Source organism: Scyliorhinus canicula, chromosome 22 (assembly GCF_902713615.1).
Source record: "Scyliorhinus canicula chromosome 22, sScyCan1.1, whole genome shotgun sequence".
NCBI lineage: Eukaryota > Metazoa > Chordata > Chondrichthyes > Carcharhiniformes > Scyliorhinidae > Scyliorhinus > Scyliorhinus canicula.
The window spans coordinates 19227085-19249333 of NC_052167.1; the positions used below are offsets into that span (position 1 = coordinate 19227085).

The 22249-nt window shown below is 49.3% G+C and overlaps 1 protein-coding gene across 1 annotated transcript in view; it reads left to right on the forward strand.

Annotated features, from left to right (window-relative positions):
• The first annotated feature begins 414 nt into the window (after positions 1–414).
• The window catches only part of LOC119956135 (rho GTPase-activating protein 22-like), a 325941-nt gene continuing 304106 nt past the window's right edge, over positions 415–22249 (forward strand). The window contains exon 1 of the mRNA XM_038783034.1: positions 415–540. Within this exon, the coding sequence (XP_038638962.1) occupies positions 507–540 (34 nt within the window). The 5' untranslated portion in view covers positions 415–506. The remainder of the gene's footprint in view (positions 541–22249) is intronic.

Consider the following 22249-nt stretch of genomic DNA (forward strand, 5'->3'; position numbering starts at 1 on the left):
CCTGTCTGCCCCTCTCCAGTATGCTGAACCTAGTGATTCGATTCATGTTGCAGTCACTGCAGGCATTAACAGGACAATGAGCGACTGCTGCTCCTGCCATGTTAAAGGCATATTAATAACATTGGGCACGGGCCAATTAGGAAAGAGAGCGACCAGCAAACCCCCCCCCCCCCCCCCCCCACACACTGTGTGCTCCCATGATTTATCAGTGGCAATGTCTCAAGTACTTAATGGTTAGTTTGGAGCAGAATTAATTCAGGGCCAGATAAATAATGCATAAGGATTTATTTTAGCCCTATGTGAAGAAGCATTATTCCGGGACTGTCAGTCGGAGGGGATGGCACTGCTTCTCTCTGATGCAGCTGACCAGAGGGGAGGTTGCTGGCGAAGGGGGGGGGGGGGGGGGGGAGGGGGGGGTGATGGCATCAGGAGGTGAGAGAGAATGCGAGGAGGGAGAGTGACGGTATGCTGAGTGTCTCCAGCAAGAAGACAAGAGGACTGAGAACATGCTGAGTCCCAAGATAAGGCAGGTCAGGCGAGGTAAGTGGTATATAAACGATGGTTGTTTTCTCATTTACCTGGGGCACAGAGCAGAGATGCAGCACTTACCCTGGTCCTTGCACAGTTCAGTGATACTGGCTTCACCTCCGCTTTATTCTTTTTTAACCATTTGCAAACCTTTGCAAAGCTGGGGGGAATGGAGATGTGGTGGAGTGGCATGGGGGGAATGAGTTATCTGGATGCAGAGAGAGGGAGGGTGAGCAGAAGGCTGACAGACAGTCAAATTAGATTTCAAAGCTTTAAAGAAATGAAACAGGAGACTAATTTTCCCCTTCCTGCAATATTAAATTCCCCAGCATCCCTGAATTTACAGAGTGTCAGTAAGCTGGGATGCTTGTATTAGTTTCCTTGTTAGATAGAACTGGCTAACAAAACTGATAATTAACTCCTGCTGCATCACCGAGCTTCGCTGTTATTTATTTTCCGCACAAGTTTCACGACTGCATTAATCTCATCTTCCGACTTGAGAAGGAAAGTGCTTATACTGCAAGACAGTGTGAATGAAACATCCAGGGGCAGAGGCAGATTTTTTTCCTCTCTCTCTTGTTGTATCAAGCTGAAGGCTCACCGGACAGGAGACATACAATATAATAGAGCAGTCGCTCATCCTGATGGGCACTTCCATTAGTGCAATTGGCTTTGGGGGCAGCGATGATCAGACAGGAATACTGCACAGCCTACAGCCTCCCTGTTCCTGCTGTCTGCAGAAGGAGATGCCCCAAAGTCAAAGCCTTCATTTATTGATCGCTTCGGCAATAAAGTATCGATCGCCTGTCCGTCGCGGAGGGGAGCATTATTCTAGGGTCCTCAGCAAGGAGGGTATAAATAATCCATGGTGAAATGGGGCACACTACTGTTCATCTCCCCCCTGGAGGAATGTGGTTTGTGAATGACTTTCAACAGCCCTGTGTGACAGTACTTTGCTCACAGACGGTCAAGTTAAGCAGCTAGATTAGATTTAGATTCATTGTCAGGTGTACAGAGGTACAGTGAAAAGTATTGTAAGTACATCCAGGCAGATCGCTCCATGCATGATAAACATAAGACGGACGATAAATACATGATGTAAATGCGTCGACATTGGGTAAAGCATACGGAATATCGTGCTACAGCTGGAAAGATGAATAGAAAGATCAGTTTAGTTCAGAAGAAGGCCATTCAGGAGTCTGGTAACAGCGGGGAAGAAGCTGTTTTTGAATCTGTTGGTGTGATGTCTAAAGAGTGATGGGACCATCAATTCACCAGACACGTGTTTCCGATATGAATCTAGGCTTTAATCAACTTACTTCAGAGCCAGCCTGTTACCTGTTGATGAACTCTCTGTGAACTGCAGGCTGACTCTGGACAAGGGTATTTATACAGCAGCACTAGGGGGAGGAGTCGTGGGCGGAGCCAAGGGTGGAGCCCTATACAAGCTCCTGAGCATTCTCAGAGCTACTCCCCCTAGTGGTCAGGTAACACTACTGCGCTTACAATATGCAGTGTGAATTTACCATGTTATATTCACCACATTCACCCCCTGCAAAAAATCAAGTCCGGCGGGGGTGGTGGTTTACAAAGTCAGTCTGTCCGGTGGTCGAACCGTCCGCTGTGATCTGCGGAGCACCGGGGTTGCAGCCTCTTGCGGTGGCTGGATGGGTGTTGTGTGCTGGGGTACGATGGCGGACTCCAGGGAGGGTTGTATCCGAGCTTCACACTCTCCTGGTTCGACCGGGGACTGGGGGCGCTGGGGGCTGGCCGGCGTAGGTGCGCGGAACTGGTGGAGCGAGCTCGCGGGCTCGGGAGCGTGAGGGGGCAGCAGCATGGGGTGTAGGGTGAGAGGTCCTTCTGTGGGGATCGAGGGGGTGCTGGATCCGGCGGGTGCCAGATCCCGGAGGGATACTGTGTCCTGACGGCCGTCAGGGAACTCGACGAATGCGTACTGGGGGTTGGAGTGGAGCAGGCGCACCTTTTCAACAAGAGGGTCGGTTTTGTGTGCCCTGACGTGTTTCCTAAGAAGTACGGGGCCCGGTGTCCTCAGCCATGCCGGAAGTGAGACCCCCGCGGTAGTGCCCCTGGAAAAAATGAAGAGCCTCTCGTGAGGAGTCTGATTGGTCGCTGTGCACAAAAGGGACCTAATAGCGTGGAGCGCGTCTGGGAGGACTTCCTGCCACTGGGAGACTTGAGCTTTCTAGACCGGAGGGTCAGTAGGACGGTCTTCCAGACCGCTGCGTTCTCCCTCTCCACCTGCCCGTTCCCCCTGGGGTTGTAGCTGGTAGTCCTGCTCGAGGCGATGCCCTTGTCGAGCAGGTACTGACGCAGCTCGTCGCTCATGAAGGATGAACCCCGGTCTCTGTGTATGTAGCTGGGTAAACCAAACAGGGTGAAGATGCTATGCAGGGCCCTAATGACTGTGTGGGAGATCATATCGGGGCACGGGATAGCGAATGGGAAACGGGAGAACTCGTCTACGACGTTTAGAAAATAAGCGTTCTTGTTAGTTGAGGGGAGTGGCCCTTTGAAATCAATTGCGAGGCGTTCAAAGGGCCTAGAAGCCTTGACCAGGTGGGCCCTGCCTGGTCTATAGAAGTGCGGTTTGCACTCCGCACAGATCGGGCAGTCCCTGGTGACTGCTTTTACCTCCTCGTTGGAGAAAGGCAGGTTTCGGGCTCTGATGTAGTGGGCGAGCCGGGTGACCCCCGGGTGGCAGAGGTCATTGTGGATGACTTTCAATCGGTCAATCTGCGCGCTGGCGCATGTCCCGCGGGATAGGGCATCCAGAGGCACGTTGAGCTTCCCGGGTCAATACTTAATATTGTAATTGTAGGTGGAGAGTCCAATCCTCCACCTCAGAATTTTGTCATTTTTAATTTTGCCTCTTTGCGAGTTGTCAAACATGATGGCAACCGATCTTTGGTCAGTGATGAGGGTGAACCTCCTACCTGCGAGGTAGTGCCTCCAGTGACAAATAGCCTCCACAATGACTTGTGTTTCTTTCTCGACTGAAGAGTGTCAGAGTTCTGAAGCGGAGAGGGTACGGGAGAAAAATGCGACTGGTCTCCCTGCCTGATTTAGTGTGGCTGCTAGAGCTACCTCTGAGGCGTCGCTCTCAACCTGGAATGGAGTGGATTCATCCACCGCCCGCATGGCCGCTTTGGCAATGTCCTCCTTGATGCCGTCGAAGGCCTGGCATGCCTCGGCTGACAGGGGAAATCGCGTGGCCCTAAAGAGTGGGCGGGCTTTGTCCGCATATTGAGGGACCCACTGGGCGTAGTAGGAGAAGAAGCCCAAGCACTGTTTGAGGGCCTTGGGGCAATGGGGGAGGGGTCTGGGCCCAGGTCTCCGTTTTCCACGACATAGCCGAGGATGGCTAGTCTGTTTGTGCGGAAAACGCATTTCTCCTTGTTATAAGTGAGATTCAGTTTCTGTGCCGTCTGGAGAAAACGGTGGAGGTTGGTGTCGTGGTCCTGCTGGTCATAGCCGCAGTTGGTGACATTGTCCAAGTACGGAACCGTGGCCCGCAGCCCGTACTGGTCCACCATTCGGTCCATTGCTCGTTGGAACACCGAGACCCCATTAGTGACGCCGAAAGGGACCCGGAGGAAATGGAAGAGGCAGCCATCGGCCTCGAATGCCGTGTAGTGGCGGTCCTCTGCGGATTGGAAGCTGGTGGTATGCAGACTTCAGATCCACCGTGGAAAAGAGCCGGTACTGGGATTTGGTTTACCATGTCTGCAATCCTGGGGAGGGGATACGCGTCGAGGAGCGTAAATCTATTTATGGTCTGACTATAGTCGACAACCATGCGGACTTTTTCCCCGGTCTTAACGACCACCAACTGAGCTCTCCAGGGACTATTGCTGGCCTCTATAATCCCCTCACTGAGAAGCCTTCGGACCTCTGTCCTGACAAATACCCTATCCTGCAGGCTATACCGCCTGCTACGAGTGGCTACGGGTTTACAGTCCTTTGTGAGATTGGCGAAGAGAGGAGGGGGGGGGGGAGATTTGCAGCGTAGCGAGGCTGCAGATAGTGAGTGGGGGCAGGGGCCCGCCGAAGCTGAGGGTGAGGGTCTTAAGGTTACATTGGAAGTCTAGTTCTAATAATAGTGGCGCGCAGAGTTCGGGCAAAACGTAGAGTTTGAATATTGAGTAGCTAGCGCCTCGGATTGTGAGTGTCGCGGCGGTGTGTCCCTGGATCTGGACCGAATGGGAGCCTGAAGCGAGCGAGATAGTTTGCCGCACGGGGAAAACGGGGAGCGAACAGCGTCTTACCAGATCTGGATGTATGAAGCTCTCAGTGCTCCCGGAGTCGAAGAGGCATGGCGTTTTGTACCCGTTGATTTGGACCTCTGCCATCGAATTTCGCAGATGCTTCGGGCGTGATTGGTCCAGAGTGACTGCGCTAAGTTGCGGGTAGTCGGCGGCTCGTTCAGCTGTGCTGGAGTGGCCCAGTGATGACTGCCCTCTGAATTCGTAGTCGTACTCTTCCGATGAGTTGTCCGAGCGTGGAGATGCCGGTCTGGCCCGTGGATCGCACATGGCGGGTGGCGAGGAAGATGGCGTCCAAGATGGCGGCCCCCATGAGTCGCACGTGGCCGGCCGCGTGGTGGAGGTTTTCCAAGATGGCGGCCCCCATGGATCGCACGTGGCGGGAGGGGGCGGAAACGGGGCATAGGCTGCAGCGTTTCGGGCTCCGCGGGCCTGCGGGTGTGGGGAGCGATTACTTTGTGCCGCTGGGGAGTTGGGAACTGGGGCCCTTTTAGCGAGGCACACTCTTGCGTAGTGGCCTTTCCGCCCGCAGCTGCTGCAGGTCGCGTCGCGGGCCGGGCAGTGCTGCCGCGGGTGCTGGTTCTGGCCGCAGAAATGGCAGGCTGGAGCAGTATAGTGGCTGGCTGGAGCAGCATAGTGGCTGGCTGGAGCAGCATAGTGGATGGGTGGCTGCGTAGCACAGGCCTGGGGGAGTCGCTGGTCGGGGGCCCATGATTGGGTCGCGGGGTCCGCGGGGAACGAGTTAAGGCTGTGGAAGGAGACCTCCATTGTGGTTGCAGCTTCCACAGTTATTTCTAAGTCCTGTGCCCCCTTTTCCAGCAGCCGTTGGCACACATAATTAGACCTGAGGCCCGCTACAAAACCATCGCGTACAGCAAGTTCTCTGTGTTCAGCCGCGGTAACCGCTTGACAATTACAGTCATTTGACAAATTATTGAGTCCCCTTAAAAATTCGGCGAGTGATTCTGTAGGCCGCTGGCAGCGAGTCGTGAACACATGGCGTGTGTAAACTTCGTTAATAGGCCTTACATAAATTTTATCGAGAACTGCTAGCGCTGCAGTATATGAACGGCCGAGTTTAGTTACATAGAGATTCTGTGGCTCACCCTCGCGTGCAGTAGACTTAGCTTCTGTTCCTCTGTCGTTTCGGCTGTGCTCGCTTCTGTCAGGTAGGCCTTAAAGCACCGCAGCCAGTGGGAGAAGATTTCTTTAGCCTCTGCATCCTGCGGGTCGAGTTCCAGGCGTCCAGGCTTGAGGGCCGATTCCATGACCGATCTTTACTGTTCTTAAGTTGATTAAATTGATGGAACCATCAATTCACCAGACACGCGTTTCCGATATGAATCTAGGCTTTAATCAACTTACTTCAGAACCAGCCTGTTACCTGTTGATGAACTTTCTGTGAACTGCAGGCTGACTCTGGACAAGGGTATTTATACCGCAGCACTAGGGGGAGGAGTCATGGGCGGAGCCAAGGGTGGAGCCCTGTACAAGCTCCTGAGCATTCCCAGAGCTACTCCCCCTAGTGGTCGGGTAATGCTACTGCGCTTAAAATATACAGTGTGAATTTACCATGTTATATTCACCACAAAGAGGTTACGGGTTAGGTGGATTGGCGCTTTAGGATGCAAACATGTGAAGGTTAGGTGGGATTATGGGGATGGAGTGGGGGAAGGGGGCTAGGGAGGGCACTCTTTCAGAGGATCGTGGAAACTCGATGGGCTGAATGGCCTCCTTCTACACTGTAGGGATTCTATGTTCTAAGGACTCTACGGTTTGTTGAGATCATGTCAGAGATTTTTGCAACACGATCGCCCAGCGATAGCATTGCCGTTAATCGTACAATCGAGAGATTCAAATTTTTCCTTGATCCTTAACCCTGGGCATGTTCCCTCCTCAATCCTTGGCCTGGCACGTTGAGTTTTGGATTGTTTTCGTTGGAGCAGAGACTCAGGGGTGACCTGATCAAGGTGTACAGGATTATGGACAGGGTGGATAGGGAGTGCTGTTCAGTTGATGGATCAGACACGAGGGGACACCAGTTCAAGGAGAGAGGCAGGAGGATTAGAATCATGGAACTCCTACAGTGCAGGAGGAGGCCATTCAGCCCATCGAGTCTACATTGTCACTCAGGCCCACTCACCCGCCCCATCCCTGTAGCCTTACCTAACCTGCACATCTTTGGACTGTGGGAGGAAACCGGAGCACCCGGAGGAGACCCACGTAGACATGGGGAGAACGTGCAAACTCCACAGTCACCCAAGGTCGGAATCGAACCCGGGTCCCTGGCGCTGTGAGGCAGCAGTGCTAACCACTGTGCCACCATGCCGCCCCTTTAGGGGGCATGTGAGGAAAAACCATTTTACCCAGAGGGTGGTAACGGTCTGGAATGCATGCCAGCGATTCATATACAGGATGTGCGTGTTGCTGGCTGGGCCCAGCATTTATTGCCCCTCTAATTGCCCTTGAGAAGGCGGTGGTGAGCTACCTTCATGAACTGTGGCTGTCCATGTGGTGTAGGTACACCCACAGTGCTGTTAGGGAGGGTGTTCCAGGATTTTAACACAGTGACAGTAAATGAATGGTGATATATTTCCAAGTCAGGACGGTGTGTGGCCTGGAGGGGAACTTGCTGGTGGCGGTGTTCCCCTGTATCTGTTGTCTTGTCCTTTTAGGTGGGAGTGGATGCGGGTTTGGAAGGTGCTGTCAAGGGAGCCTTGGAGAGTTGCTGCAGGGTTGGTACACACTGACACCTCGGTATGTCAGCGGTGGAGGGAGTGAATGAGTGAATGAGTGAATTAGCGTTTTCCTAACAGTGGATTGGATGCCAATCAAGCGGGCTGTTTTGTCTTGAATGGTATCAAATTTATTGAGTGTTGTTGGAGCTGCCCTCATCCAGGCAAGTGGTGAGTATTCCATCACACTCCTGACTTGTGCCTTGTTGATGGCAGGTTTTTGGGAGGCAAGAGGTGAGTAAATCACTGATGTGTTATGTACTCTGGGATAACACCGGCTGCAACTGGATGCAGCTTTGACCAAAAGATACTCCAGGCCTTTAAGTTAGTTCAATCTGATTTATTGAACCAGTAGCACAGTTCTCTATGAGTTTGACTCTCTGCTCACCTAAGTGTGGTTACTCTGTCTGGCTGAACCAGACTAGCTCTTAGCCACGTGCGTGAGGAGTGATACTGTACATACACCCTGACTCACTCTGTAGATGTTCGTCAATGGAAAGAGGCGGTGTGTGAGTGCCTCGTGCCTATTATAGTGAGATACCACCCCTGAGTGTCCTGTCTGCTCATTGGTCATGTCCTGTTCTCTGTGTTCATTAGCTACCTGTCATTATGTGCATGTTTGCATATCATGACAATCCCCATAGAATTCTCACCCTCTGGCTCTTGTGATGCTCTTGTAGCCATAGTATAAATGGCCGATTCAGTTCAGTGTGTAGTGAACGGCAACCCCATTGATGGTGGGGGTTTCAGGGTGGCAAAACCATTGAATGTCAAGGGGAGATGATTAGATTCTCTCTTGTTGGGGATGCTCAGTGCTTGTTTCTTTTTGTGATGTGAATGTTACTTTATAAAGTGAGAAATGTAAATCGCTTATTGTCACAAGTAGGCGTCAATGAAGTCACTGTGAAAAGCCCCTAGTCGCCACATTCTGGCGCCTGTCCGGGGAGGCTGGTATGGGTATTGAACCGTGCTGCTGGCCTGCCTTGGTCTGCTTTCAAAGCCAGCGATTTAGCCCAGTGTGCTAACAAAGTGACCAATTCTTGGAGGGTTTCTCCCTCATTTTCTGTGAGGAAGTGGCTGGCCTGTAATCAGCGAGTGAACAAAGTGAAAGGAGGAACTTGTTTTGCGGATGGATCTCAAGTTCCAACACTCGCTGCGCCATTTGACAACGATCTTCCTGCCCCGCGGCAAACCAGGGGTTGAGATTGTGGTTCCCGTGGTAGCATTTTCCCCTCTAAGTCCGTAGATTGTCAGCTTAGTACTCACTCCGGAGACGTGGACATCTCTAGGCTGGAGAGGGAGCGTTTTTCCCCCCTGAGTTGAACGGCAGTTACGAGGGGGCACAAGTTCAAGGTGAGGGGCAGGAGGTTTAAGGGGGATTTGAGGAAAAGCTTATTTACCCAGAGGGTGGTGACGGTCTGGAATGCGCTGCCTGGGAGGGTGGTAGAGGCGGGTTGCCTCACATCCTTTAAAAAGTCCCTGGTTGAGCACTTGGCACATCATAACATTCAAGGCTATAGGCCGAGTGCTGGCAAATGGGATTAGGTAGGCAGGTCAGGTGATTTCCATGTGCTGTATTATTCTGCGATACTGATATTCCAAAGCGAAAAATGAAATCTTTCTCTGTCAGGGAAGCTTCTTTCGTAAACCAGGACCCTGTGCCATTTCACAGCACAGCTGGGGTGGTGGGCCCTGCCAAAATTTACCCCTAACTAACGTCAATGCTTTGAGTGGTCGTTATCGCATTGCTGTTTTGTTGGGAGCTCGCTGCGCGCAAATTAGTTCACCCACATCGCAAGAGTGGCTGCACTTCAAAAATAATTCCCCCGCAGTCAAGGGCTTGGTGACAATCTGAGGAAGTGAGCGGCGCTATATAAATGGACGTCCCTCTCACTTTCGACGGCAGAGGAGGTGGTGACATTGTCAGGAGGGCAGTGCATCATGGGAGAAATGGCGCATTGTGTTTAGAATGAAACACTCCTTATTTTCACAGTTTGAGCAACATAACGCTCCTGCCGTGAGGAGCAGGAGGAGGCCATTCAGCCCCTTTGAGCCTGCTCCACCACCCAGGAGGATCACGGCTGGCCTGACATGGATATATTTTAATCGCAAAATTTTTTTTTTTAATGATATAAAGTGGCAACTGAAGCAGAGTTAAATTATTTATTCCCCACTTTGCGGGGTGGGGGGACACCCTAAATTGGTCGTCATGGAAACCATTAGATTTGTGAATGTGATCAGATTTATAAAAGGGTCGCAAGGGTGACATCGAGGGTGTAAAATATTTGTTTAGGTGACAGGCTGGTTTAGCACACTGGGCTAAATCGCTGGCTTTTAAAGCAGACCAAGGCAGGCCAACAGCACGGTTCAATTCCCGTGCCAGCCTCCCCGAACAGGCGCCGGATTGTGACGACTAGGGGCTTTTCACAGTAACTTCATTGAAGCCTCCTCGTGACAATGAGTGATTTTCATTTTCATTTAAACAGATCTTTGAGGTATGCGGAATAGACAGACAGGGTCGCTGACTGCAGAGGCATTTACTTCAGTGGCAAAGTGCTTTATTGGAAGTTTTGTACTGAACTAACATTGGGTCTCTAAGTTAGCAAACAGAGGGGCGGCCCGGTGGCACAGTGGTTAGCACTGCTGCCTCACAGTGCCAGGGTCCCCGGGTTCAATTCCGGCCTCGTGTGACTGTCAGTGTGGAGTCTGCACGTTCCCCCTGTATCAGCGTAGGTTCCTCCGTATGCTCCGGTTTCCTCCCACAGTCCAAAGATGTGCAGATCAGATGGATTGGCCGCCATAGGTTGCCCCTGAAATGTCCAAAAAATGTGGGGTTGCGGGGAGAGGGTGAGGGATTGGGCCTAGATGGGGTGCACTTTCAGAGGGTCAGTGCAGACTCGATGGGCTGATTGGCCTCCCGCACTGTAGTAATTCTATGGTAGTGGATGAACACTCAATCTACTTATATGATATTCCTGTCAATTTCTACGTTTAATCTTTCATGGGATATGAGCTGGCTCGGCTAACATTTGTTGCCCGTTCCTAATTGCCTTTTGAGAAGGTGGTGCTGAGCTGCCTCTTGAGCTGCTGCAGTCCATGGGGTGTAAGTGCACCCAAAGTGCTGTTAGGGAGGGAGTTCCAGCATTTTGACCCAGCGACAGTGAAGGAACGGCCGATATATTTCCAAGTTAGGGTGGTGTGTGGTTCGGAGGGGAATTTGCAGGTGGTAGTGTTCCCATGTGTCTGCTGCCCTTGTCCTTCGAGGTGGCAGAGATCACGGGCGCGATTCTCCGCAAATGCGGAGAGTCGTGAAGGCTGCCGTGAAACCGGCCGTGTTTCATGGCAGCCTCCGCGCCCCCTCCCGGGACCCGATTCTCCCCCCCGGTCGGGGCTAGCAGCGGGGCCCCGTGAACCACGGCATCGCAGGTTTAGCGAACTTCGCTAAGCCCGCGCGCCAAAGTTAACGGCGGCTGACGCGCACGATGACGTCAGCCGCGCATGCGCGGATTGGGCGGCTCCAACCCGCGCATGTGCGGATGACGTCATCACGCATAACGCGGGTCGTTATGCCCCTCAGCCACCCTGCGGACTGATCCAGCGGGGCAGCGGAGGAATAAAGAGTGCACGGGGTTCGGACCCGCTGCCCGCGATCGGTGCCCACCGATCACGGGCCCATGGCAGCCTTGGCACGGCCGTGGTGCGGCCGTGCCAATCGGTGCCATGGTTCCCCAGAACGGCACTTTGCGGCCGTTTTCACGAACGGTGAGAGCAGGTGTGTTGGTGTTCGTGAAAACGGCCGTAAAGGCCTGGGAAATCGGCCCATCGGCTAGGGGGGTGGCCGTGGTAAGGAGAATAGCGGGAGGTTGGGAAAAATGTCGGGAAGGCCCTCCCGCTATTTTCCGACCCGTCGTGGGCAGCGGAGAATCGCGCCCCACGGCTGGGATAATCCGATCCGGCGCCGGGTCAGAGAATCCCCGGGGGGGGGGGGGAAACAGGAAAATTGTGCACCGCCGCTCCGACTCCGGCTTCCCCATTCTCCAGCAGCAATTCCCGGGCGCCCGCAGGATTCCCACCAAGCCAGTCGGGAGCCGTTGACAGCGGTCCCCTGGCGATTTCGCTCCATAAGCCTCTTCACCTCTCTCTCTTCCTTTAAGATATTAAAACCTATCCCCAGTGGCGGACTGGGTCTAAAAATATTGGTTGCCAGGAGACAAAGGGGGCCCACCCACAACTACAATGCTATCATTTAATTTTCATAACGAATAAATAAAATTTTCAAAAAATACATATGGAAAAAAGGGTACAATTAAAATATTTGTGGAAAAAAATCTGTATTTCTTAGTAATTACAGTGTACATGTACTGTACATATTACTGGCAGTAGATACCAAATGTAAATACAGAATGTTATAATTGAATTTTTTATTTATTTTTTTAAATTTTAAGTAATTGGTTGATATTTTTAAATAGTTTACGGCACAATTTACACATTAACAGATAGTTCAAAAGCACAATAGAGCATTGCATGCAGTCCACTATATTAAGAGCAATCGTTTGTGTTCGCTAGATGATTGTGCGAATCTGCCAATAATTGCTTCTGCATCCAATTCATCTAACAATTCCTTTTCAATGGATAGCAACATGTATGATTCCAAATTCTCCTCAGAGCAAATTTCTTGACCTTGTCTTTATGATCTTTAGCTTTGAAAATGTCCTCTCACATTGGACTTGAGTAATTGGTAGTGTGCAGATGACTTTATAAAGTTCATAACGGTTATCATATGCCTTGTCATGAAGTCTGTTGGATGCCAGAATTTTTAGTACACACGATGGGCAAGTGCTGCAAATTTTACAATTGTTGCAACTGGAATCCATATTCTCACCATCATTAAGCAATAGCTTTAATACATCAAAGTTTGAAGCAAAAGAAAACAATTCCAATATTACTTGATCTTTGCTGATTTGTGGAAACAGCTTAATAATACCTTCCAATGCTTCATCTTCAAGGCCCTTCTCTGCAATAGTTTTAAACTTTGCTGGGTCCAAGCAGGACAAATCTTTATACAACTGTTTGTGTTGTACAAAGCGTGATTCTAGTGACTGGACAATGCGATCCATTATTAGGTTAAACACATTTACTCGAAAATCAGCTAGAGAATCTGAGGAATTTCTTTCATCATCAATAAGCTCATCTGCCATTCTTTTCTTCTTCCTCTGCCTCTTAACTGGCAATGCTGTTTCCAATGCATCAATTTCCAATGTTTGATTTTTATCCATATTCATCTGTGAAATCCTGTCATTACATTTATTTACAAATTCCAAAGCCTTGCTGTGAACATTATCAAATGTTCTTGTCTGTTCCTTCAACTTTGTTGTAGCTGAATCTACCAAACTCCATGCAGTAAACATATCTAAGCCTGGGCAGCACGGTGGCCTAGTGGTTAGCACAACCACCTCACGGCGCCGAGGTCCCAGGTTCGATCCCGGCTCTGGGTCACTGTCCGTGTGGAGTTTGCACGTTCTCCCCGTGTCTGCGTGGGTTTCGCCCCCACAACCCAAAAATGTGCAAAGTAGGTGGATTGGCTACGCTAAATTGCCCCTTAATTGGAAAAAAATAATTGGCTAATCTAAATTTAAAAAAAAAAACATATCTAAGCCACTTGTCTGTAGATAACTTGATAACGGGGTTGTAGTTTCAAATATATACAAGTAAGTAAATGCTGTCAATATGGTTTCAAACTTTAGAAGACTTTCAAGTAAAACATTTGCTTCATGTTTTGTTTTTGCATCAAACTTTTTGAATCTTGTATCATTGATAAGCATGTCAATAGATTTACGAAAGTACTGGCAGCGGCATCATCAAAACGTCCAAATATAGTTGTTGCTGCATTGGATTTTCCTGACCATCTGGTCTCGCCAATTAGCTTTAATCGTTTCATTTTTTCTTGTCCTAGATGTTTTCCAACAACTTCTATCCATACAGCCATTCTCGTGTATGATGCTTTCACAAAAGTTGCTATATTCTGGAGCAAATTGAAAAAAGAAACTGCAGGCACACAACATTTTGTTGTTTCAGTTATCACCAAATTCAAGACATGGGCATAGCACCATATATGAACATGTTGATCAGCCACATCAGCAATTTTACTTTGTAAACCATTATACTGGCCATGGTAGCTTGCAGCATCATCTGTGCTATCAGATAAACATTTTTGGGGGTCAATTTTAAGATGCTGTAATGTTTCAATCAATAGATCAAAACGTCCCTGTCCTGTACCATCATTACTTGGCACAACTGAAAGTAGTCGCTCACAGATAATACCTTTAGGCACATACCGATAAGCACAATAATAATGCTAAACTGATCGATGGATGAATTATCCTGTGTTGAATCAACCTGAATAGAATAATATTTTGCCTGAGAAACTTCATGACTTCTTGTATCATATTCTTCATAATTTTGATTAACATGTTTATAGTTGTTTTACTCAGGTATGTAACAAGTCCACTACAGCCTTTACTTTGAGCCTTTCCTTGTTGCTCTAATCGTTTCTTTGTTTAGACTTGTTTTGCACTGCAGAAACGTGAGCTGCCATAATGGGGTCATATTTTGCCATCAACTGCACTGTAGCTAAAAAATTGGCATGATTCAGAACCTCATTATCTAGAGTGTAGGCCGATTCATTTCTGTGACCTCAAAAAGGAAGTGCTTGCTTGCCTAACATCTTTATGATGTCTATAATCCTCATGACAATACTTCTCTGCTTCAATACTTCTTCTTTCCTTTTAATTAGTGATGCTGCAAAAAATGTATCTAAGGTGCCATCATTAACCACACTGATATATTGCTGAGCATTTCTGACATGTGTTGTTGTCGATTCATGTAAAGTCAAGCTCTGGCTAATACACCTGTAGTCACTAAAGCCACGTACAAAGGGTGATGGATTACAAGTGTTGGGAAACTCAAAGGCTAAGCAGTATGAACAATATAAGCATCTATTTTCTTTGTTATATGTTAGCCATTTTCTTGGGACTGAGTCATTCATAATTTTCCTCTCATACAAACGAGCATCAAATGGCAGATCATCAAGTGGCTGAAGTGGATGTTCAGCAAAAAACAGTTTTAGCTTTGCTCGTGATGGATATTGGAAGATTCCAGTAATTGATCTTTCATTTTCTTGCGTAGGTTCATTTACAGAATGTGCTTCAGAAACCAAGTCATTTATGCTTGAAGGAATATCTGATTCTCTGTCACTAGTTGAAGCTATGTGTTCAGATGTTGCAACTACAGGCAGTACAGATACCGGAACAAGGAAGCCAGAAGAAATATTGGGCCTGGGTTGATTAGTAATGGATGCACTTGTATTTGTCTCTACATTCAAAGTAGCTCTTCTCTGTTCTTGTAACTCGCATGTAATTGCATCATCACCATGAGCATTGTTTCTTGCTCTTGATTATTTTTTGCAGAACGGGATATTGATGTGTATTGTGCTTGTGGTATTATAAACTCTGTAATAGGCCTTCATCGCTTGGCTGATTCCTTCCTTTCTGCTTCTTTTTGTTCTTTGCGTTTTAGTGACCCAGATTTATGCTTTTTCTTTTCCATGCTGGTAGGGGTAATATTCCTGAAATAAAAACTTAATTAAAAATAGCCCACATTGGGAAAAATGAATGTTGATGATTGCAAGAATAACTTGAAGGAACGCCAGATAAACCCCTACTTGATAAAAAATATAAAATAACTTACTTACACTTCAATAGGCTATGTTCATTAGTCAATACTACTGTGGACTATGCAGCTTCAGAAGAGGAGACAATCCACTGTCCAGTGTTCACACCAGCAAGCAACTGAGACAACTGTTGAAACTTAGAAGTTTGGTCCGACTATAGTAAGACATTAAGAATGGTCCCACGACCAAAGTTAACATGTCCAGTTTGATACCAGTGTAGTGTTACAAGTCGCAACCCTTTGAGTTTACCGATCATGGCTTATCACTTCAATATCTTTGGCCTCATGATTCACGGTCAAAGGTACCGCTTCTCCTTTTCGGTGACCTCACGACCTTATGTACTGCTTGATATCCTTTCAAGTTGCCGACCATCTCAAATCACGAAATGTAACTTTATCTTTAAATTCACACACTCCTGCTGAAAACGTGGATTTCCAACTATGTCCGACCCGGGTGAACCAGACCCCCCCCCCCCTCCACTCCTTTTCACATCCGTTTAACACTCCTTCGTTCCTTCATGCACTGAGTGATTATTTGTTTGTTTCTTTATTGCATTTTTATTTAGTATTGCTCTTTTTAAAAACAATTATATTTTATTAAGTTAGAATACAAATCTCAGGAAAGAAGTTGGAGACTTATTTATCTAATTAATTATAATTTTTAAGGGCCCTTCAGAGATTCACGGGCCCCTTCTTGGCTCTCCGGGCCCCAGACCAATGTACCGGCTGAACCAAGACTACTGCTTGATATCCTTTGAAGGTGCCGACCATCTCAAATCACAAATTGTAACTTTATCTTTAAATTCACACACTCTTGCTGAAAACATGGAATATCCTTAATTATGCCCGACCCGGACCCCCGTATTCCACATCCTTCCACTGCCTCCCCTGCTTCGTTCCTTTTCATGCACTGCTTATTTGTGTCCTGTTCTCTTTTTTTTTCTTATTCCTTTTTATTACTAAAACAGTTGTCTGTGTTTGTTTCTTTATTGCATTTTTATTTGATATAGGGGGCCCACTTCATCAGGGGCCCACTTGCCATCGGGCAAGCTGACACCCTGGCCAGTCCGCCACTGCCTATCCCTACTCCCACCGCCTGTCGATGGGATTTCCCATTGAAACCACTCCACAGCGTTGGGAAGCCCACGTGTGGGGGTGCACTCCCGGCGGGAAATGTGAATCGCAACGGGTGGAGAATGCCGTCCAATGTGTCTTCCCTTGACTGATTGACTCCCAAATTGTCCGTTCAGGGTTTTACCAGTAGTTATTTTTGTTTTAACTTTGTCATACTTTTTAACCCAATCTCTGTCTCACACTTCCTGACAGATGCATTATTTTTGGTAAGTTCCCCTTTTCTGAAGAAGAAATCGGAGGCAAGACTTAAAGCGATCAATTCTCTGCTTGCCACTCGGACATTGTTGCAACACAAAGAATAAACGAGGGGCACTAAACACCTTCAATAGCATTGAATATTCATTGAGAATAACACAGGTGGGCATGTGTTACCAGACTGTACATCACACTGAGGCTTCGGAGTCTGGAAGGTTTATAAACAGTACTGGAGACAGTATTAAAAGCTGAACACCATTTTAATTAATCTTTACCATTCTTGCAAGTCCACTGTACTATTATGTACTATTCTCTCTCTGTTCATTTTATTTGAAGTCAACAGCACCTTACTAGCTGACATGCCCGAAATATTCTACCTCATGTAGCATGGGAGAGAGCGCCAATGAAATCATCTTTTCTTTTTAGATCTCATGACGGATGTGAATTCTTCCCCTCTCAATGCAACCACATTCCCTCTTCCCCTAAAGCTGCTGACGCCATCTCATGGGTGTGGTGAATGTGTAACCACTATAATTCACACTGTACATTACTGTGTCCCTGTGGGCTCCGTCTGTGAGCCGTTGCGCGGCTCTGCCCACAGGGGGTGATGAGGAGCATGTACAGGGCTCCGCCTTTGGCTCCGCCCGCTACAGGAAATATAAGTGCTGCGGTCCTGCGAGTCTGCCTCCAGTTCAGCACGGTCGCAGGCAGGCTCAGTTGTAAGCCGATTAAAGCCACAGTTTACTCCAACTCGTGTCTCTGGTTGAATTGATGGTCGCATCAATGGGTACAAGCTACTCATTGGGCTGGATTCTCCGCCGGAGGGATGCTCCGTTTTTCCGGCACCCGGGGTTTCCCAATGGTATGGGTGTGCCCCACAATAGGAAACCTCATTGACCGGCCGGTGTAACAGACCATCCCGCCGACGTGGTGAGGCACAAATGTGGCCGGGCGGGGCGGAGCATCCCGCCCATTGTTCCCCGCGGGCCAGCCCGAGATATCGTGGCTGTCTCCAGGTTTGATGGCCTTGCACGTGCTCAGTTCGACTAGCCGAGCCCATTGGGAGCTGGGGCCTGGGCTGATATCCCTATCCATACGGGCGGCACAGTGGCTAGCACTGCTTCCTCACAGCGCCAGCCACTCCGGTTCGATTCTGGCCTCGGGTGTCAGTCCTGTGGAGTTTGCACTTTCTCCCCGTGTCTGTGTGGCTTTCCTCCGGATGCTCCGGTTTCCTCCCACAGTCCAAAGCTGTGCAGGTTAGGTGGATTAGCCATGATAAATTGCCCTTTAGTGTCCAAAAGCTTAGGTGGGGTTACTGGGTTATGGGGTGGGGTACTCATTCCAAATGGGCCAAATGGCCTTCTTCTGCACTGTAAGGATTCTATAGAACATAGAACAGTACAGCACAGAACAGGCCCTTCGGCCCTCGATGTTGTGCCGAGCAATGATCACCCTACTCAAACCCATGTATCCACACTATACCCGTAACCCAACAACCCCACCCCCTTAGCCTTACTTTTTAGGACACTATGGGCAATTTAGCATGGCCAATCCACCTAACCCGCACATCTTTGGACTGTGGGAGGAAACCGGAGCACCCGGAGAAAACCCACGCACACACGGGGAGGACGTGCAGACTCCGCACAGACAGCGACCCAGCCGGGAATCGAACCTGGGATCCTGGAGCTGTGAAGCATTTATGCTAACCACCATGCTACCCTGCTGCCCTATGTCCTATTCTATTCTACGTTCTACCTTGGGCGACTGCAGCCACGAACCAGGAATTGAACAAGGGAACTTCTCAGTCCATGTTGTCAAATGCTGTGGGCGGAATTCTCCCAGGCAGGCGGAGGTGGTGCATGCGGGTATGCTGATGTCCCAGAAATGTCTCCCCTTCCAACATTCGGGTGGGTAGATTCCTGAGTCCATTAGGGGAACCGCCGGATGTTACAGTCCTGCCGAACTAATCGGCAACTCAAATTGCCCGGCACATCCGCCAGTGGGAAGACGCGTTGGAGTGGGAAAGTAAATTATTGGCCCACTTGTCTCGAACCTCCAGCTGTGCTTCGCTCCTGCCAGCTTTCACCATGGTCTGGGAGCAGCTTATTCAGCCCCACCCACCAGTGCCCAGGGTCGAGCGCAGAAGCCACATCATCACCAATTGTTCCAACAGGAGCAACAGCAGCAGCAGCTGGATCCTCCTGAACTGCATACCCACAGGGTACAGTGGGTAGGCGGCACCCAGAAGGGGCAAGACCCCTCAACACAGGGTCGAAGAGGCAGAACGACCAGCTCTCTCTACCTGTCTGAACACCAGTGCTTCAGGAGTCTCAGTCTTTCATGGCAGGTCGCTGACCACAGCCACAGCCTCCTGGAAAAAGCCATTCTTCCCAGTGGGCCAGGCGGGCATACATTGCCAATGATTTGAGAAGATGCAACCATACCGACTCCCTGCACCTGGGTCCCTGACTCTTACCTAATTGTACGCTCTCCTGTCCCGCAAGGAGCAGAAGCAGGGAGGTGTGAGTGGTTGTTGTGTGTGATGTGTTATGTACTCTGGGATAACACGGGCTGCAACTCGATACAGCTTTGACCAAAAGATACTCCAGACTTTCAAGTAAGTTCAAAGTGATTTATTGAACCATTAGCACAGTTCTTTAAGAGTTCGGCTCTCCTGCTAATCTTGCTATAGTAACTCAGTCTAACTAACCAGTCTGGTCTAAACCACGTGGTGGGTGTGATGCTTCTGATCTGCCCCTGTCCTACACTCTAAGTGACGCCTATGGAAAGAGCTTGTGTGCCCTGTCCTTATATATGGGTTGTGTAATGCCCCCTTGTGGTAGTGTCACCTCTGGGTGTCTTGACTGCCCATCGTGTCTTATTCTATGTGTTCATTAGCTGTATGTCTGCATGTCATGACGTCTCTGGTGCTCCCTCTAGTTTACTTAGTTAAGGGGTTATTTACATTAACCCCTTGTGTATTTACAGTGATGCATATCACCACAGTGTGGAGAGGGGGAAAGAGACCAATTGTGGATGCTGCCTGAGAGGCATAGTGCCAGAGGGAGATAGGGTGTGAATGCCACAAAGTCTACAGAACTCTCTGGGCACAATCTACTGGCTATGCTACACCTGAGAAGCAGGTCGCGGTGCAAAGTGGCAAAATGACAGGAGGCCCCACTCCCATGATCTACCCGGCTCACTACACCTCATGAGATCTATCGTGATCTCATAGATTTCATAGAAATTATTTCATAGAATTTACAGTGCAGAAGGAGGCCATTCGGCCCATCGAGTCTGCACCGGCTCTTGGAAAGAGCACCCTACCCAAGCCCACACCTCCACCCTATCCCCATAACCCAGTAACCCCACCCAACACTAAGGGCAATTTTGGACACTAAATGCAATTTATCATGGCCAATCCACCCAACCTGCACATCTTTGGACTGTGGGAGGAAACCGGAGCGCCCGGAGGAAACTCAGGCACACACGGGGAGGATGTGCAGACTCCGCACAGACAGTGACCCAAGCTCGGAATCGAACCTGGGACCCTGGAGCTCCGAAGTAATTGTGTTAACCACTATGCTACCGTGCTGCCCGTCACGAGATGTCGCGATGTGAAGCCCGCCCATCATGGGCGGGATCACTTTTGGGAAAATCTACATATTAGATTGAGACAGCCAGACTCACCCCAATATGCAGTTAATGACGTGAGCAAGGCGTTGGGATCTATCTACTTCGCCTCGGAGACCCCGGGCAGCGCCGTCCAGTGCTGGTCTCCATAAACGGGGAGCAGACAGAACGGCACTCGAGGGCGTCTCCCAGGGGATCAGAGGCCCCCAGGTGAAATGAAAATCGCTTATTGTCACGAGTTGGCTGCAATGAAGTTACTGTGAAAAGCCCCTAGTCGCCACATTCCGGCGCCTGTTCGGGGAGGCTGTTACGGGAATCGAACCGTGCTGCTGGCCTGCCTTGGTCTGCTTTCAAAGCCAGCAATTTTAGCCCAGTGTGCTAAACAGTGCTTGCCATCTGCGCAGTGTGGTACTCTGGCACTGCCAAGGTGCACAAGTGGCACTGCCAGCTGGCAGGGGCACCGACAGGGAGTCAGGCTGGCATTTTTCGTCTGGTGGTGATCGGTCCAGAGGAGTGCACTGCGAAGGGGGCCCGATGACCCCCTTAGAGCGATTTGGGGGTCGCAAAGGGAGCGCGAGAGACTGGGACGCCATTTTAAAATGGCATCCCGATCTCTCGCTGCTCTGAGGATTTCCAGGAGCGGATCTCCTCAGTGTGGAAAGCGGGGCTGAGTTCGGCCTTGGGCGCACGTTCCCCACTGAGATCCCGTATCTAACTGGATGGGCGTTAGATAACGGGATATTTCTCAGCGCTTACATCCTTGTTCAATAGCATGTTTCAGATGTTCAACTATTTAAAAAAAAAATTTCAAATGAGTGTCAACAATTTTGTCCCATCGCCAATTGCCCCTGACAAGGTGGTGGTTAGCCCCCATCTTGAACTGCGGACATGGAGTCGCTGAGGTGTAGGTACACCCACAGTGCTGTTAGGGTGGGCATTCTTAGATTTTGACCCATCCACAATGAAGGATTATATGTCACTGCAAGGCCTCTTTCAGGTCATGATGTTCCCGTGCCCTTGCTGCCCTGGTCCTTTGAGGTGGCAGAGTCGCAGATTTGGAAGATGCTGTCGAAGGAGGCTTGTTGAGTTATTGCAGTGCATATTGTAGATGGCGCACACGGCTGCCACTGTGCTTTGTGTGCGAAGGGAGTCAATATTGAAGATAGTGGATGGGCTGCTTTGTCCTGGAATGTGTCGAACTTCCTGAATGTTGGTGGAGCTGCATTCACCCAGGCAAGTAGACTTCATAATGGAGTGAACGCCATTGATGAAGCAGCTGAAAATGGTTGGGTCTAGGACACTACCCTGAGTAACCCCTACAATGGTGTCCTGGAGCTTGAGAAACTGGCCTCCAACAGCCACACTCATCTTCCTCTGAGTTAGGCATGACACCAACCAATGGAAAGGTTGACTCCCTGATTCCCATTGTCTTCAGTTTAGCTCGGACTCCTTGATGCCAAACTCGGGCTAATGCTGCCTCGATATCAGGAGTAGTCACCCCCGCCTCACCCTCAGGAAGTCAACCGTTTTGTCCACCTTTGGATCAAAGTTGTGAAGAAGTCTGGAGTTGAGTGGCCCTGATGGAACCCAAACTGAGTATTCGTGAGCATATGTGAGTGCTGCTTGATAGCACTGCCAACAAGAACATTTCATCACTTTGCCGATGATTGGGATTAGTAATTGTGGAGCACTAATTGGATCAGAGTTTTCCTGGTTTTTCTGAACTGGATATATCTTGGCAGGTAGATGCCGGTGTTGTAGCTGTACGCGAACAGCTTAGCTCGCGAGGCAGTTGGCTCTGAAGCATAAGTCTTCAGCGCTACAGCCAAGGTATTGTTCAAGCCTTAATTACTGTATCCAGTGCTTTCAGCCCCTTCTTGATGGTGCATAGAATGTATCAAATCGGTTGAAGACTGGCACCTGTGATAATGGGGAATTCAAGAGGAGGTTGAAATGGATCATCAACTTGCCATTTCTGGCTGAAGATGGTTGCAAATGCTTCAGCTATGTCTT